The sequence below is a fragment of the Haliotis rufescens genome, unplaced genomic scaffold (genome assembly GCF_023055435.1).
Source record: "Haliotis rufescens isolate VD_foot unplaced genomic scaffold, xgHalRufe1.0.p SCAF_3, whole genome shotgun sequence".
NCBI classification, from domain to species: domain Eukaryota; kingdom Metazoa; phylum Mollusca; class Gastropoda; order Lepetellida; family Haliotidae; genus Haliotis; species Haliotis rufescens.
In genome coordinates this window covers 37733218-37751774 of record NW_025964001.1, presented here as the reverse complement: position 1 = coordinate 37751774, position 18557 = coordinate 37733218, and the positions used below count along the sequence as shown (strand labels likewise).

The 18557-nt window shown below is 38.4% G+C and overlaps 1 protein-coding gene across 1 annotated transcript in view; it reads left to right on the top strand.

Annotated features, from left to right (window-relative positions):
- Nucleotides 1-57: 57 nt before the first annotated feature.
- Nucleotides 58-18557, top strand: part of LOC124118624 (proteasome activator complex subunit 4B-like) — a 59168-nt gene continuing 40668 nt past the window's right edge. Inside the window, exons 1-12 of the mRNA XM_046480821.2 lie at nt 58-343; nt 5185-5325; nt 6301-6417; nt 6624-6668; nt 7169-7382; nt 8959-9033; nt 10178-10294; nt 11090-11179; nt 11356-11414; nt 12768-12974; nt 15949-16135; nt 16905-16994. Coding sequence (XP_046336777.2) covers nt 150-343; nt 5185-5325; nt 6301-6417; nt 6624-6668; nt 7169-7382; nt 8959-9033; nt 10178-10294; nt 11090-11179; nt 11356-11414; nt 12768-12974; nt 15949-16135; nt 16905-16994 — 1536 coding nt within the window. The 5' untranslated portion in view covers nt 58-149. The remainder of the gene's footprint in view (nt 344-5184; nt 5326-6300; nt 6418-6623; nt 6669-7168; nt 7383-8958; nt 9034-10177; nt 10295-11089; nt 11180-11355; nt 11415-12767; nt 12975-15948; nt 16136-16904; nt 16995-18557) is intronic.

The following is an 18557-nucleotide window of genomic DNA, read 5'->3' as shown; positions in this document are numbered from 1 at the left end:
CTTTGGTTGGATAAAAACATACGCATTGCCCATACTACGTCCAATCAGAGCGAGTTTCACAATAACAAGTTGACATAGCAAAATGGCCGCTTTCCAGATTTGCTGGTCATGTTGGTGACTTTGTGAAGTTACATCAATCGATTACCAAAATGTCGACACGGAAGGACGTGCTGGGGTTTGAGCCTCAGAAGGAATCGATATACAACCAACTTCTACCATATAGCGAGAAAATTGATGCAGAAACGACAGATTTTCTTGCACAGATCAAAGGGAATTTAGGAAGAGCTGTTCAACTCAGAGACGTGAAATATGGAGCCAGCCACTGGATTGGTCAACTTTCCAGGTATTTTATGAGGAAAATCTTATGGAATGACATCTAATTAGTTTTACGTTTGAAATAACTGCTTAGCTAATCTTCTCTGTCCGGTTCTGCCATTAATGATCAAGAATGTAATGTTACCCAGTGACAGTTTAACCTCAAATATCTCATCTGTGCAGCTGTGTGAGATGTTTCTTCACATATGTGACAGTTCACATATGGTTCCAAGGTATGATTGATTGAAGTTACTGACTGACAGGCAACTATCACAATAGAACCAAATGCCACACCCAAATTTGATGTAAGACTAGGAGGGCAAGAAGTTTTGAGATGGCCACTGATCATGTATCAGTGTAGTTAGAAAAATACGAGCTTGTATCTAGCGAATTTAATCTAAATGAGTTTCAAATGTCTTTTTCTCAAACACACTGCTGAAAAATCATACATTTTATGATTTTGGAGATCTTGGCAGTCAATGTGGGGAGGGCCCTGTTCCACAAAGCAATCATAGGGCTAAGACGAACGTAACCCCAATACCTTAACATGAATTTACAACAGTCATAGCTACGATCACTTTGTGAAACGGGGGCTAAGGGATCAAATTGGACATGCTCAGAGGCTGATATTCAGCCCCAAGTCAGCAGCAAAGGTCAGGAAAAAATTCCCAAATTGATGTTACAAATTTTCCAATTCCTTGTAGAGTAATAACTTATGTTATTGATTTGTAGAAGTGACATATTTCACTGACCATTTTGATCAAAGTAACACCGCGATTCGCTGTGCAGAGTTGCGTCCCTTGGGCACGCCAGAAACCTATGAGTGTGGGTTTGAATCCCGGTTCGCCCCGATTATGTTTCTAGGTTTGTCAGCACCATACTCGTGCTCGTGGGTTCCACTGAAGTGGTAAATGTCTGAGACCTGCATCACTTCAGGCTTTCCTCCCACATAAAGCCGACACGCCGCGATATAACTGGAATACTGTTAAACGCGGTGTTAAACCCAACTCACTCACTCTTGTCCAAAATCAACATGTTGTCCATCTCTGAATCAAGTAGTTCTAATTTAGTCTACTCAAACATTCACATATACTTGGTGTCAGATAATAAAAGATATAACATCGCATTTTCAACTTCCAAGAGTGCTGTTCAATTGCATCTGGAATGAACCATTCTTATACCCACATTGACTGTTACTTGTCATGCATTGCACAGACATGGTCCAAACCACAGGTTGCGTTCAGTCATGTGTTTTGGGTATTTCTTTCCATCATCTTTAATCTTGCATCTTCATTGTTTTTAATAGTTGCTGTCCATTTTTCCCATTTCATAAAAGCATCTAATCAGTGTGACATAGGCATAAACAAAATGTTCTTCAACTGTTAATCACAATGTCAACATACTCTAGACCTATTGACACTTTTTGGCATACCGGTAGGTTCGTGTTTGACAACCTACATACCAAGGTGAGGCTTCAATAATGAAACTGTTTAGGCTTTTCAACAGATCTCTAGTCATGCTGATTATTGTATCTGTGTTATAATTGCCAGTTTTGAACTCAGTTTGGAAACACCTCAGACTTTGAAATGCAAATTGATAATAAAGAGATCAAACAAAAATTTAAAATGTTCATTATTTCTGCTAAAGTAAACTCTTTATCAGTTTTAACCCTGAACCCAATTTTGCCAAGTACCATGATTACTCAGCCTGTCCGCATATATTATTGTGAAAAATAATATGGAGTAAGAGCAATATTGCATTGCATCTCTAATGAAGCTTAACTGCTTTTTGTATGGTCCTTGAATGGTGTGCAACCATGTTGAAATACACTGACATTTAATGATCATTTTGAATGTGGAAGTGTCTGTTGTATCAAAACTTTTCTCATTAATTTTGCATATTTTGATCACCTTTGAACGTGTTAATGTTATGCTAGCTTTCAGATGTTTTGATCTTATCAACATGGTGATGATGAAACTATTCTACAACATCACAGGTTCAAGAGGGAAACATAGATCCTTTTAATATATTTAAGATTCCATCTGCAATATCTGTCATTTGATCACATTGGAGAGTGTGAGCTTGTCTTTACATTCTTTACATTCATGACCATGTTGACATGAAAAAAACACAACTGGCTTTTAGTGAATATAAATAGAAAGGATATGGTACCTTAATCAATACCGACACCATGTCTACTATTTCTAGGGGGCACATGTGGGCCAGTCGTAAAAGGAGCCACAATTCTCTGTCCATGCCAGAAACCTGTGATCGTGTGTTCAAATCCCGGTTCACTCTGATTTCTAGGTTTGTCAGCACCATACTCGTGCTTGTGGGTTTCACAGAAGTGGTAAACATCTGAGGCCTGCTCACTCGTGCTTTCCTCCCACATTAAGCTAACATGCCGCGATATAACTGTAGAGTGAGCTTGTCTTTGGTGGATTCTACTATTTCCAGAACTTTCTAGCAACAAGGCTGTTGCCTATGCTATCACACTGATTTTGCAATAAAACATTTTCATTGTTTTATCTTTTGATGGGACATTGTTCTACATCATTACCAAATTGGAAAAAATTCTCTATGACATTTTGGATGACAATGAACCGATCTGAAACCTTGCTTTCAGTCACTGGTTTGTGTGGTCCAGACATGATTATGTTACAAGCTGCTGTTGCATATTTCTAACATTTGACAGTCCCATCAAACACTCATTAAACCTAAATTACATTCCTTGTTTTTCTTATTACAACTTTAGCATTGTTTAGCTGTTCAAGCTTTCTTTAAATATGTGTTTTAATGCGTAGTGACTTGTCAACTTCATACTTTCTTCAGGCTGTTTTTCATATTTTTCCTGTGTATTAAAATACCTACCAAGTTGACACAGTACCTCTGGCAGTTTGACAGTATTTAAGAATGTTGAATTCTTTATCTTAGCTTACCCTTATGCTATCTAAATCTGCATAGCGAATAGGGATGTTAAAAACAAATAGAGCCACTATGTTATCAGTTTTTCACTGTGTGTGCAGAATTTTGAGTAACTAATATCCCATTCAACAGACCTTTCATCAGTTTGACCATATGGATAACAATATGGCCTCTTGGCATACTTGGTATTGTGATGTATTGCTGTATATTTATTTGTAGCAATATCCATCCCTATTTTTTTTTTTGTAGTGAGCATGATGGCAATATTAATTGTTAGGCTGTAGAAGCACAGCTGACAGTATTTTGTCACCTGCAATGTCAGCGGTCTACTCAGGCATTGGTCAGTGATTTAGTGATAGTGCATACATGGCTCAACATGTGGTGATAACAAGTGCTACACGGGGACCATCTCAACAGTTAGCTTGATATTAAGTATCTATTACCAGTAGCCTCAAAAACAGCTGTTATATGAACTATGTTCTTTGTGTATATGTTGGTAACTACTGTTTGCAGTATTATTTATTTGTTTTGTAATTTTTATTGACTGTTGATAAAAAATGAAAAACAAGATTTTGAAACCGCTTTGGTAAGCTGATGTTGCTGTAGATGCAAAAGTGGAAGCTGGCTGTATGGGAAAGTGTCATGTTATTGATTTGAATAACATGAGTAATGAGAAACTGTACGTGCTGCATTAATCAATTAACATGGTTGGTTGGTTGTTTTACGCCACATTCAGCAATATTCCAGCTATATGACCGCGGTCTGTAAATAATCGAATCTGGACATGACAATCCAGTGATTGATATCAGGAGCATCGTTCCACGCAATCGGGATCGATTGAATATCATGTGATGAGTCGATAAGGATTCATTGTCCTTTTTTATCTATTTTTGATGGAAATGATTTTTTTTTCAAAGCTAACTGACTAGCTCAGTGCTCTTAAAGTCCCAACCGGACTATAAATAGCGCAGTATTTTGCGAGATCTTAGTGTTTGACAGACGTTGCGATGATCGGTCAGCGAGTAATCGGTGACCCAAAATCTTGAATAACTAAAGAACGAGACAACATTCACATCCAAATGTTGGCAGACAGATTTGCCCTAAACCAGTAAATGTAACTAAAGTCACACGATATAAAAAAATATTCTATTCGATCTGATGTTTGGTTGACGAAATCAGGGCTCAGTGACTATGCCCATGAACTGCTACTTCAGTTACATTATGCCAGCAATAATTATCTCTAAATACTTCTGAATTCTGATCTGGTTTTTAACATGCCCAGTGGCAGCCATGTAAATTTTGCCTGTTACTCAGTGTCATTATCAAATATGACCCATGAAGATCTGGGTGAGACTAGGTCTTCAGCAACCCATGCTTGCCGTAAAAGGCGACTATGCTTGTCGTAAGAGGTGTCTATCCGGATCGGGTGGTCAGTCTTGCTGACTTTCTTGATGCATGTCATAGTATCTCATTTGCATGGAGAGATGCTCATGATATCAATCACTGGATTGTCTGGTCCAGATTGGATTATTTACAGATCCCTGTCTTATAGCTAGAATATTGCCGAGTGCAGCATTAAACAACAAACATTATCAAATATGATATGCAGTAATTCTACATGAGATATGGCAAGCGGAATAACATGAAATAAAAACTATAATTAATTTTTTTTTTACTTTAAACAATCACTATGGCTTTTGACCACCCCATGCCACCAATTATCGCCATTCATTTTCAACATCTTGAGACCTCTGGGTTTACTAATCTGAAATGATCTGCATGTGTTCCAAGCAGGTGTTGCTCAAAGAATATTGATCTGTTTTGAAACATGGAAATATTGTGAATGGAGTGATTGATGAACCAGAGTTTAAGAAGAATGGGACTATATTGAATATTATTATGTGGGCTGTGCTGTTGACAAGTGACTGGATGTCCGTGTTGTAGGTACATCCGACTGTTCGGCTACAACTTTAGCAAGTCGGACCACATCTGTCTGGTACACCTGGTGTTTGACCTGATGACAATCCCCAACCTGGAGCTGTCTCTGGTACAGAAGTATGCAGCACTGCTCACAACCCTCATCAAGTAAGTTTTCCACATTTCATCATGTTTAATGGACCTGTCTTTTCTTTCTTACAAGACAATCTGAAACAGATAATGTCTGATTTATGTGAAAATGTGAACTTTCTTTGGAATTAAAAGATTATAAGTCACCAAGTTGTGAAAAAACCCAGTTTTTCTAAAATAAATTGTGATATTGATAGTTACCTTAAAAACTCAGTCCACAAAGTTTGGACCCACACTTGTTAAATCAAATATAGACATTTTTTGTGAACCTTGATAATAGTCTCTCTTTTTTAGTAGATTTAAGGTATTGAAGATCCAATATTTTTCATTCACTTTCCATACAAACTGTAAAAATACAATATTTTGACTTGTGTAACATGTCTGTCTTCGTTGTCATTATTTAGTAAACCAAAAACAACTTTCAAGAGATATATAGTCTCTTTACATTTTATTTGCCAATACCCTCCATCAAAGAGGGAAATTTTCACATTGTTTGCTAGAAATGAACTAGTTCACTCATCGCCCACTTTCCTCCCCAAAAGTGAAAGCTGTAAGTATCATTGGTCATTACCCATCTGCTGCTCATCATCTCCCTGAAACATGTTGGTAGCCAGGGTTCACTCTAGGAATTTTCTGACATGTGCCCTTCATGTGAAAATTTCATATATTCCAGAGGTACAGCCACACTTGCCCATACAGAACAATGTTAAAATGCCCCACTGTATTTGAAAACGGGGGCCTTTTTTTCAAATTTAGGGACTGTAAGCACAAGTCACCACACTAGAATTATCCCTTGGTAACAACATGAATTATGTTTCTTTTATTTGATGGGATCAAGTATTTTTATTTCAAATAGCTCTCTATATCAGTGCCTCAGGATTAGGTTTAGGAATTTTAAGCCTCAATATTTAGAAAGATTATTAGTAATGCTATTACCAGAAGCTTGTTGTCTGATGCAGGAGACACATAAATGGTGATTCTTTTGTATTTTAGGAAGAAGGAACTGTTAACTCGTGAGGAACTTGTGTTGCCATGGAGACCACTGTATGACCTGGTTGAGTCCGTGATGTATTCTCAGTATGAACACCATGGGCTGCAGCTGTTTCCATCGTGAGTCTGTCATCACTTCTAGTTAATGCCTATTTATGTAACTAATCTGGAAGAGAATAATTTTTTGGAAGATAAAGTCTTGCTTTTTTTAAATTTATGTTGATATCAGTTGTTGAAAGAGTAAGTAATTTAATTTCAAATTTTTGTCTGCTCTAATTGTAATATTATTATGTTCTAAATATGTTGTGTTTATTTTCATATTTCAGCAACATAGAAAATGTACTAAAGAGCGTCGTCCGCTACTGTCGTGTGTAAGTACTATAATAACTCAACCTTGAGACATCAGCTGAAGCAACAGACTTACATCATGCTAGCAAGAAGTCGTTTTTTATTTTGCATGGCGATTCCGTAGCTGAATAGGTCCCTAGGACTGCTTGTAAAAGTTGACCAATGATGTTCATGTTGTTACAGTATATGCTTAGCTGATTGTATGTCATACTCTGATGGCATGAATTGTTGCTCATGCTATCAATCACCAGTTTGTCATGCCCCAAATATGTTTATGTACATTTCACGAGTGATACAGATGAATTATGCTGACTTCAAAGTAACAGAACACATACTTATCAATACTAGTGTGTAGACTCTTCAATATTTGTCAGCGCCATACCCAACAGCATGTGTTTCACCAAAGTGGTAAAAGTGCTCTCCTACCACACCATGAAATAAATGGAATACTGTTAAAGTGACGTTAAACCCAATTCGCTTGCTCACTTTTTAATATTATTTTACACGGCATCTTTCTGTGTAGGTATTTCTCGCTGGAATCAACGTCAGAGATGCTGGAGGAATGGCGTCCACTTATCTGTCCATTTGATGTGACAGTCATCAAGGCTCTCAACTACCTTGAGCTGTTCCTGCCCACCTCTCTACCACCGGAGCACTATGACAAGGGCTTCAAGCTGTGGTTTGATGAATTGGTTCAACTGTGGCTGTCTTTCCACAATGGCCCTTCTTGGGAATATGTAAGTATTCTACTGCAATATTCTTTCTTGGTGTCAATCTGTTTGATTGAATTGAGTTCATTTGAGGACTGATAGAGTAAAAACAGTTAGTTGTGAGAAATGGCATTTGAAACTTTGTGTCGGCAGCAGAGGGAGAAGTAACATAGATGTGGAATTCGGCTTTAAAATAGAATAAAACTTTCAACATCCCTTGGCTAATTCAACGGCATTGCGTGTAGTAGAGATGATAGATCATTGATAGGAGCTTATGCACACTTGATGACCCGAGCAACCCACATGGCATTGGTTTGCCGTTGTCTTGCAACAAAATATAAAAAATGATGTCGTAGGGTATTGTGATGTAATTGTAAACTTTGTGGTTCCACAAGGTGATAATAGTGCAATGACAGTCGTAAGTCTATGTTAAAGTATAGGAGTTTTGATTACCTTAACACTACGATAGCTTTGTGGAACATACCCCTGAATTCTAAAGGTGGGCTGTTCCAAGGGTAGGTGATCACACAAAGGACCATGCACCTAAGGATTGACGTTCTCAGGATCAGGGTTCGGGTTTCAACTGGTCACTCTCTGGATGGGTGCTCTCAAGATCGACGTTCTCAGGATTGGAGCTCAGTGGGATGACAATCATGCATGGTCCAAATCTTCACATTCCAATCCTGTTCAGGGCAGTGGGGTAGCCTAGTGGTTAAAGCGTTCACTTGTCATGCTGACGACCCGGGTTCAATTCCCCACATGGGTACAATGTGTGGAATAATGATTAAAGTGGCGTAAAACCATCCTCGCTGTTCATCCGGACTGAAGATGACTACTATTTGGATTCGGTTGAGCTTCCTTCAACTTTGAGTCACTTCCCGTCCTCCGGTTATGTGGATCACCATCATCACCGAGATCGTTCCCGCTTCTTTGAGTATGAGCATCAACAACAGTACTTTCAAGCTTTGGGAGTCCTCTCAATACAGTGCATGTGCGGACCACCCACATGGATGGATGAGCTATCCTCCGCACTGGCGGTATTATCCTATTGCTTCGTCCTCAACTGACTACTGTCACCTGCTGGATGTTATCTCCTCATCCGGATCAACCTTATGATTGCCTTTCACATGAAGAGCTTTGTCGTTCCTCTTCTCGTAGAGTAATACAAAAGTCAAACTCACCTCAAAACTAAATGAGGATGCTGAATTCATTTAACCATTCCTCAAAATGTAAAATGTTTAAGAGATCATTTGTAAATTGTTTCTTACTTCCATGTAACACAAATGCCTCAAGTAATTATTTGAATGATTTAAATAATACAAAGCACAATAACACAAAGCACAATAAAAGCTATGCACCTTTACATGTTTTGAGCTGCTTGCAACTTGCATGTTAAAGTCTGCAGTCTATCTGACGATTTCTGTATCAATTCTGCACAATAAACACATCAAGGACTGATAGACGACGCAAGTCAAGGTGATCTGACTAGAGTCGTGGAGAATATGAAATTATTTTGCTAAACAGAATGAACAGTTGTGATGTGGAGGTCGGAAAAATTGATGGGTTTTAGTTTAAGTTAACTTGAGTATTCCCTCTTTTCCAGAGCCTGGTGTCACTGTTCTCCCGACTCGCGCAAGACAACATCGGCTATATAGACTGGACTCCCAACATAGACCAGGTAAACAGCACCAAACATTTCTCTAGCTGAGACATGCTCTTATCAAGTAACACAGCAAATAGTAGCTCATACAAATAGGATACAGTCATGCCCCGCTTATACGGACTTCAGATATCCGGAAACCTCGGTTCCCGGACGATTTTCATTCAAAACGAAATAATTACTATATAAATTTACCCGTATATCCGGAAATTCAGTTTCCGGAACCGGACGGTCATTTTCATACACAAAACACTGAAATGCACACAAAATTGTCTCACTTATCCGGACAATACACTTCCGCTGGTGGTAATCCTTTGATTCGTGAGAAGTCAATTAACCAAGTGACACTGAGTTACGTTTGAGACGAGCTTGTTTATTGTACATGTAATCCCCTTCGATAAATATGGTGTCTGTGGAGGTCAGAGGTCAAAGTTGTGTAAGTATGGCCTGTCAACCAGCGAAATGTAAGCGACACGCAGTTACAGCACGCGAAAAAAGGGAAATTTGTCTGTTTAAAGAAAAACACCCGTCAGCAAGTTTAGAAACCATCAGTAAGCATTATCAGTGTGATTATGGCACTGAATTTGGACATACCATAGGAAAATCGTCAATTGGTGACAGTTCAAACTTCCATGACAGACTTTTTGAAACATGTATGAATAAAGATTGAGTGGATGTATCTGTTTGCTCTGTCATCTGCATAATTGAAGGGAAGTAACTCTTCCAGTAAGAAGCTGGTTTCAGTTATACGGAAATTTGTTTATACGGACGGATTGTGAAATGACGCAAGTGTCCGTATAAACGAGGCACGACTGTACTACCTTTATGGTCATATGTGTTAGCCCCCATTGGGATTCAGGGTTAGAATCTGTCCCTAATCCTATACTGGGTGTAATAAGTGACTCAATGTGTTGGGTGATCAGGCTCAGTGACTTAATTGATTGCATGTTATCCTAGCCCGACAGCGAGGAGCGTTGCTCACAATTTGCTCCCTGATTGTCTGGTCAAGACAATTATTTACAGGCTGCCGTCTTATAGCTGGAATATTGCCAATTGTGGCATTACACAATAAATATATGAACAAAACAAAATTTGTGTTGCTCTGGTCAAAGAAGCTTGCAATGTTTGTGGTATATCTCATTACATCTGTTTTCCCCTACAGATCTTCACCCGATTCTTGCGTAGTTTCAACCTGCCAGTCGGATCCCAGCAAGTGCCACACAAAACCAACAACTGCTATGACATCAACCAGACAGTCCAGTGGATTGTATCTATGCTAGTGAGTAGTGAGATTCATCACTGTTTCAGGTATTTTCTAGCGAAGAATGAATAATATCTGGTAATCATGCATGATATCTTTTGTATCATAAAAATATAACTATCAATATAGATATTTGAAACATCATGCTTACATGTTGTTTCAAATGAAATTGAATGTTATTATATCTACAAGTAACAGATTGAGCTGCATCAGCCAAACATGTAACTCCCATATGATACCTCTCTGTGTCCAGATCTGAGGACACCTTCATAGAAGGTCATGTCAGGTGAACGCTAATCAAACTTTGACCCAATCAAAATGAAGGATGGGTGGGATCTTGAGCCAATTAGATATCACCTTTCTAAAACAATTCCATCTTCAATTCTTTACCACCTTGTTTCAGAAATTTCTATCTTTGCCAAAGAAAACAATATGAAATATAACAGCATTGCAAGAACTTTTTGCATTCAGTTTTCAATTATATTTATTTTTAAGATGCAAAAGTTAGATATTCTTCTCTTCTTCTCATAACGAGAATTTAGAAGACCCGGCGCTGATTGGTTGATTAGAAAGGTCGCCTGACGTGACCTCAGGTGTCCTCGGATCTTCACGTATAGAAGTGTCGTATTGGAGTAAAAAATCTGTTTTTAATGAAACTTTCCAGGTTAAATGCAACAATTTAAGGCTTTCTTGCCATAAACCGTATGCTAAAAAGGTTTTGGGATCAGGGTTAAAATATTATCACATACCTCGGACCCCAGACCCCAATACCCCCTTATTTTCTAACACTGCCACTTGGTTTCTACATCCCAGGGAGGTGACAGCACTGTCCAGCAACATGTGACCAAACTCTTCAAGGCACTGCAGTCTTTCTACTACCCCTCCAACATTGGCAGATGGAATGTAAGTAGCAAGATAGAAAAATTGGAACATTTTTGTAAAGATGGCTGGAGTCATTAGAATGTTGTCATTAATTTTCTTCTTTTACTTACCTAACCTGACCCAAAATGTAATTATTCCAGACAATTCTAACCTTGTTGAGTCTGTGGCTGTTGTAGACCGCTGTGCTTTATTTTCAGATGAAGCTGAGTGCCCTTCTTATGGCTTTTCCTAAACACTTCATCAGGAGAGTGCACAGGTAGGTGCAGAAGGTTCCAGAGTCAATAGCAGAGCTCCAGATAAGCTTTTGGGTATCAGTAATTCTGTCTGGGTATTCAAATTTCTGTTACCCACTAGTTTTTACACATGAGGGTATTTAAGTTAAAGATTTAAAAACACTATTCATCTAGTCCCTGCAAACTGGTGTCGTGTGGGTTCGAGAGCTTTGTAGGACTCAAAAATGCCACGATACCTCCACAAGAAAGTGTGATGGCAAATGATCATGATGTAACTGTCTTTGTGGAGTTTGGCAAGGTTGACGGAATACACTTCTATAATTTCAAAATAAGTTGCTTATTTGCTAATCGAATACGCAGGGTTACTTTACAATATTTTGATGATATGCACAAGTTTTATTTTTGTAGCGTATCTGTAATGTTCGTTGCGTATTTGATACGCTTGGATTTTATTTTACTGCGTATTTCTGATGCGTATTTTACGCAGATACGCAGCTTATCTGGAGCTCTGCAATAGGTACTGTATCGTCACTATATGGCTGAGATACTGCCGATGTCACATTAATATTAACTCACTCACTCACCCAATAGGTACTGTAACATGAAGCAGTTAATCCTTTTCTTTGTTTGCATTTTGTTAGTTTATTAAATACGCTTGATTACTACAAAGCAATAAATACATATGAAACAGAAGGATTTATCCAGAATGCCAAATTAAGTGCCTTGCTAGTCAAATTGGGAAACTATCGTTATTTTACTCATTTGGTCAGTGAAATACCTGTTACCTGTACAAAGCCATAACTGAAGTTATTAGTATATAAAATAAGTTTAGAATTTGTCATTCCATTTTGGGAATATTAACTGACATTTGCTGACTTGGGGTAGAATATTGACCTCTGAGCAGGTCTAGATTACTCCCTGGAAACCATCGGGCATATGGTAGTCAATGATTCAGTTACTGTACTTTTACGGGCGGTAGGGAAGCCTAGTGGTGAAAGTGTTTGCTCGTCACACCAAAGACCTGGGTTTGATTCCCCACATGGGGTCAATGTATGAAGCCCATTTCTGGTGTCCCCTGCTGTGATTTTGCTGGAATATTGTTAAAAGCGGCGTAAAACCATGCTCACTCACTCACTCACTCACTCACTCACTCACTCACTCACTCACTCACTCACTCACTCACTCACTCACTCACTCACTCACTCACTCACTCACTCACTCACTCACTCACTCACTCACTCACAAAACGATTAGCAAGTCTGTCTAACAAGAAGAGTGTTCACCTTAAACTTTCCCCACAGTCAGACCCCCTTGATCAGTGCATACTGCTGGTGAAGTATTAGCCGGAGTCTGAGTGTGTGCTTGTGTTTTAACAGAGAGAGATACCAGAAACCTAGCTGGGAGACAGCCATCCCCAAGGCCAACCACCTTTCGGAGGATGACATCACAGAGTTTGTCAACAGTCTGAAGAATGTTACCTTTGTTGCCATGTTTGGGAAGCATGGCAGTCAGGATGCAGCTGTCGCCCTCCGTCATCTTGCCACCATGAGACCTGAGTTGACTGTTCCACCACTGCTAGAAACGTGAGTACAGCGATAGTTGTAGTACTGAAACTGCTATACAGGGATCGATTTACCTATAAAAAACATGCACCAGTGCAAGCTAATATTGAAAAATGCAACCTAATATATGTCTACATGCATGTCAAAGATTTTACAAATTTGTGTCTGACTAACTCTTGCTTGTCCACACAACATCGATCTTTGAACACACTCAATACCTTTAAGCTATTTTTACTATACTTCATCACTAATCCCTGTGTTATGTGTAATTTGTCATGATCTCGTCTTTACATCATCAAACTGTGGGTAATTCCACATTCTGTGCACATGTTCCTATTAGGTTTTACAGCAATACTTCATTATTAATGTGCCACTTGCAGTGTTATGTGTAATTTGTCATGATCTCGTCTTTACATCATCAAACTGTGGGTAATTCCACATTCTGTGCACATGTTCCTATTAGGTTTTACAGCAATACTTCATTATTAATGTGCCACTTGCAGTGTTATGTGTAATTTGTCATGATCTCCTCTTTACATCATCAAACTGTGGGTAATTCCACATTCTGTGCACATGTTCCTATTAGGTTTTACAGCAATACTTCATTATTAATGTGCCACTTGCAGTGTTATGTGTAATTTGTCATGATCTCGTCTTTACATCATCAAACTGTGGGTAATTCCACATTCTGTGCACATGTTCCTATTAGGTTTTACAGCAATACTTCATTATTAATGTGCCACTTGCAGTGTTATGTGTAATTTGTCATGATCTCGTCTTTACATCATCAAACTGTGGGTAATTCCACATTCTGTGCACATGTTCCTATTAGGTTTTACAGCAATACTTCATTATTAATGTGCCACTTGCAGTGTTATGTGTAATTTGTCATGATCTCGTCTTTACATCATCAAACTGTGGGTAATTCCACATTCTGTGCACATGTTCCTATTAGGTTTTACAGCAATACTTCATTATTAATGTGCCACTTGCAGTGTTATGTGTAATTTGTCATGATCTCGTCTTTACATCATCAAACTGTGGGTAATTCCACATTCTGTGCACATGTTCCTATTAGGTTTTACAGCAACACTTCATTATTAATGTGCCACTTGCAGTGTTATGTGTAATTTGTCATGATCTCGTCTTTACATCATCAAACTGTGGGTAATTCCACATTCTGTGCACATGTTCCTATTAGGTTTTACAGCAATACTTCATTATTAATGTGCCACTTGCAGTGTTATGTGTAATTTGTCATGATCTCGTCTTTACATCATCAAACTGTGGGTAATTCCACATTCTGTGCACATGTTCCTATTAGGTTTTACAGCAATACTTCATTATTAATGTGCCACTTGCAGTGTTATGTGTAATTTGTCATGATCTCGTCTTTACATCATCAAACTGTGGGTAATTCCACATTCTGTGCACATGTTCCTATTAGGTTTTACAGCAATACTTCATTATTAATGTGCCACTTGCAGTGTTATGTGTAATTTGTCATGATCTCGTCTTTACATCATCAAACTGTGGGTAATTCCACATTCTGTGCACATGTTCCTATTAGGTTTTACAGCAATACTTCATTATTAATGTGCCACTTGCAGTGTTATGTGTAATTTGTCATGATCTCGTCTTTACATCATCAAACTGTGGGTAATTCCACATTCTGTGCACATGTTCCTATTAGGTTTTATAGCAATACTTCATTATTAATGTGCCACTTGCAGTGTTATGTGTAATTTGTCATGATCTCGTCTTTACATCATCAAACTGTGGGTAATTCCACATTCTGTGCACATGTTCCTATTAGGTTTTACAGCAATACTTCATTATTAATGTGCCACTTGCAGCAGACTGGCCTAGATTTGAACTAAATTGCTGGGACCAGGGAGCAACCTGGTTTTGTCTGGTGCAGCTAGGTTTTAATGTCAACGTGCACCTGGTGCAAGTTAAATGATCCAGTTCCTTAATGAAGCCCTGCTGTTGTAACGTTATGATTCATAGAAATCTAGGAAATGCATCTTGGAAATTTAGTAGTATATTGTTGAAGACATTTAATTTGCCTGTACTTGCCCAGGATAACTACCATTTGTATCCAACACTGTCACAATGTGGTCAGACCCCTAAGAACCCCTCCAAAGTTATGTATCCCATCCATGGCCAAAACATATTGCAATGTAATGATTTTTTGGGTTTAAAATTGCTGGTACGTTTTTTCGGGAGAAGAACCACCAGGGATTAAATTAATGAAGCATGAGCCCTAGAAATGCCAGACGCTTATGAACATTCTGTCATTTAGTCATGTTTATATTAACATCTTCATCAGTTGCATATGTACATCAGGCAGAATTGTATGATGCGGGATGACTATCATGGCATGGAAATTATTACGAAAAACACAAAATGGCAAAAATAATAATGAAATTTTGTTTGTTTGTTCTCTGATTTGTTACTCTCTCATAAAAACCCCCTGGGGTTTGCAAACCAAATTTTCATTACATTCATGAAGCTGGTGATCAGGTCCAGTGACTTGGTAGATTGCATATCCTGTATGCATTGCTCATGATATCAGTCACTATTTTGTACGGTCCTTGCTCACTTATTTTCAGAACACTGTCAATAAAGCAGCGTTACATAAAAACAAACATTATGCTTTAAATTTTGCTCAATCAAACAAATTTTCAAGATGATTTCAGGATTTGGAGTCCATGATTCCCTTGACTTTCGTATTTCTTGATCCAGTTTTCCTCCCTCATAAAGTCCACCCAGATCTTCAGGTTCTTTAGCAACCCATGCTTGTTGTAAGAGGCAACTAACAGGATCAGGTGGTCAGGCTCGCTGCCTTGGTTGAATTATGTCATCGTATCCCAATTGCATAGATTGATGTCTGGTCCAGATTTGATTATTTACAGACTGCCATCACATAGCTGGACTTCTGCTGTGTGCGGCGTTAGACAACAAACAAACTAAGAGTCAACTCTAATTTCAGTATGTATCCTGCAATGGAGACGTTGATCGAACCTCATCGCCTTATAGCGTGCATGAACTGTATCGTGGCAGTTGCGCGACCAATGCTGAGAGCAGGGAAGTGGTACCCTCTGGGTCCCACCCATCTCCTCCCCCTCCTCAATCTCTCCCTCCCAGGCATTGACCCCAACGACTTTAAAAAATGTTTGGTATGTATTGAACGCTGATTAAACAGCATTAATGTTCAGATAAATAGAAGTTTTTTCTCTGAAGTATGGTTCTAACATGTCGGATGTATGGCAGTATTTGAATGTAAAGGGGGTCTACAACGATGTCACATTTCACCTAGTACATCGGTGCGTCAATAATATTCTCAGACGATACAATACACGATACACCTGTATCGATTCATGTTTTAATCCTGTACTATTTCACACGTGGAACATTTGAAACAATGTGACAATCGCTGAAATAATAATAACATATGTGCATATTGAAGCACATTTTGTTTGGACAACTTCCGCTATTTTAACCCAGTTAGCAATCATTTTGAACCTTGAGTTTAATAACCTCAATATCCAGCCACATTTAATAGTACTGGTTAAGAGAGTCGCGACACTCTAGTTGCATGTGATTTCAATAACTGATCATTTTTATGTTATCCAATCAACTGTTGGCATTTCTGTCAATATTAGTACAAACTGTTAAAGCTGTCATAATACCTTGCTGTGAAAGATTGAAGTTTCTACAGCAGAATTTCATCATATGTATCGTATTGTATCGTGAACAAAGTGTGATTTGTATGGCGCTGGGCGATAGTCATGTCGTGACATCCCAAGGGTTTAGAGACCCTGAAGAATTTTGTCTTCTATTTCATGCATCTATTGTGAGACTCATTTGTTTTCATGCTTCATGTCGGTTTTCTAGGCTTTTGTTTGGTTGTTTTCGCCATTGTCTGAACTGTTGCTGTGTTTCCAGGTGACATTCCAGATGATATCAACATTTGTGTCTCTGGTGCCAATAGTGGATTGTTCCGGGGCCATCCAAGTTAGGACGGATCTCACTGAGGTTAGCAGCAGGTTCTTCTCAACCTTCCTTCAGACATCTAGATTCAGCAACATGTATTGTTATTTGTCACTATAAATGTGCAATAATCTTGAACGCAATGTTCAACCCCATTTCACCTCATCACATATTCATGGCAAGAAATGTACCGTACCATTGTCATATGACATCATGCACAAGAGATGTCAGCAGTAGACATTGGTATTCTGTGTTCCTGTTTCTCAAGGTTATGTCTTTTTCTGACTTTACTATCTTAGTCCTCAGAGACTCTTCACTGTATTTTTCGTTTTACAACAAGGATGGTGATATTGCTATAATATCATCATGTAACGTTTTTCTTATTTTCGTAACCGTGAAGATCCGGGCTAGAATAGGCCTTCAGCAACCTAACACCTTTTGCTTGCTGTAAAAGGTACCGTATATGACCGCGTATAAGCCGAATTTTGAGGACCAGAAAAAAGATTCTGTAGAAAGGGGTCGGCTTATCCACGGGATACACTTTCATGATAGTATTTTTCAGATCGTGATCTGTCAGAAACATCGCCTGAATGACGGTCCGATAGATCACAACTTCCCGAAAGTTTGGAAGTTGCCACGACTAGAGCCATTATTGTTATAAATTATCAATAAAGTTATTATTATACACCAATGTTGTCATTATTAAAAAAATGTTATGCATGTTACTACTTCCGATAATAAGTTTTCAATTGAATGTTCAAAGTTTATCGTTCTTCGTTAACTCCGCGATCTTTACATGTAACAATATATGTAATTCACAGCTATAATATATAATCCCCAGATGAAATCGCCAATAGCTATTACGTACGTTTTGCAAAGTTCATAAATTGTTAGTGAACAAGTGTCTACCTTTATTGAAAGAGGCAAATAAACAACTGTATCGGCGAGTTATTCCGTTCGCCATTTGCAAAAACATGTGATCAGCTGTTTCCTGTGACGTCACAAACGGTGACCACTGTGATTGCTTCCTGTTGTTTAAAAAGCAACATGGTACACAAGGAAATGAGCATTGATAATAACGGGCCGATTGGTATTGTCATGTTGTTTACACAAACATTTTCAAGTTGTGGGTGCTTAGCGATCGTGTTGGGATTGGGGCTTAATTCCTTTGTTTTCGAGAGATTAGTTTAATAAACTGGAGAAGCCTGTGAGTAAGTGATGGTCATTCAATGTGTTCATAGTATGATAGTTTATTTAATTCAATTGGATTAACATACAATAGTGGTGTAAAGGGGGTTATAAAAGTTGGTATATTTTTACTGACTCACATTCTCATCATGAGTTTGAAACGAAAACGCCATGCTTACGATGCTGAATTCAAACTGCGAGTCTTCGCTCTAGCCGATATATTTTCTCACGGGTTCATAATTCTATATACACCGATTCACAAAATGGCGCTTCGTTGTTGATGGCAACATATAACGATCATTATGAGATTAAAAAACCCCACGAGAAACAGCTTTCCACATTATGAAAGTGGATGACTGGTTTGTTGAATCTTTATTAGAAATAATAATGACTTTTTCAATATAATTACAACGTTCTTCA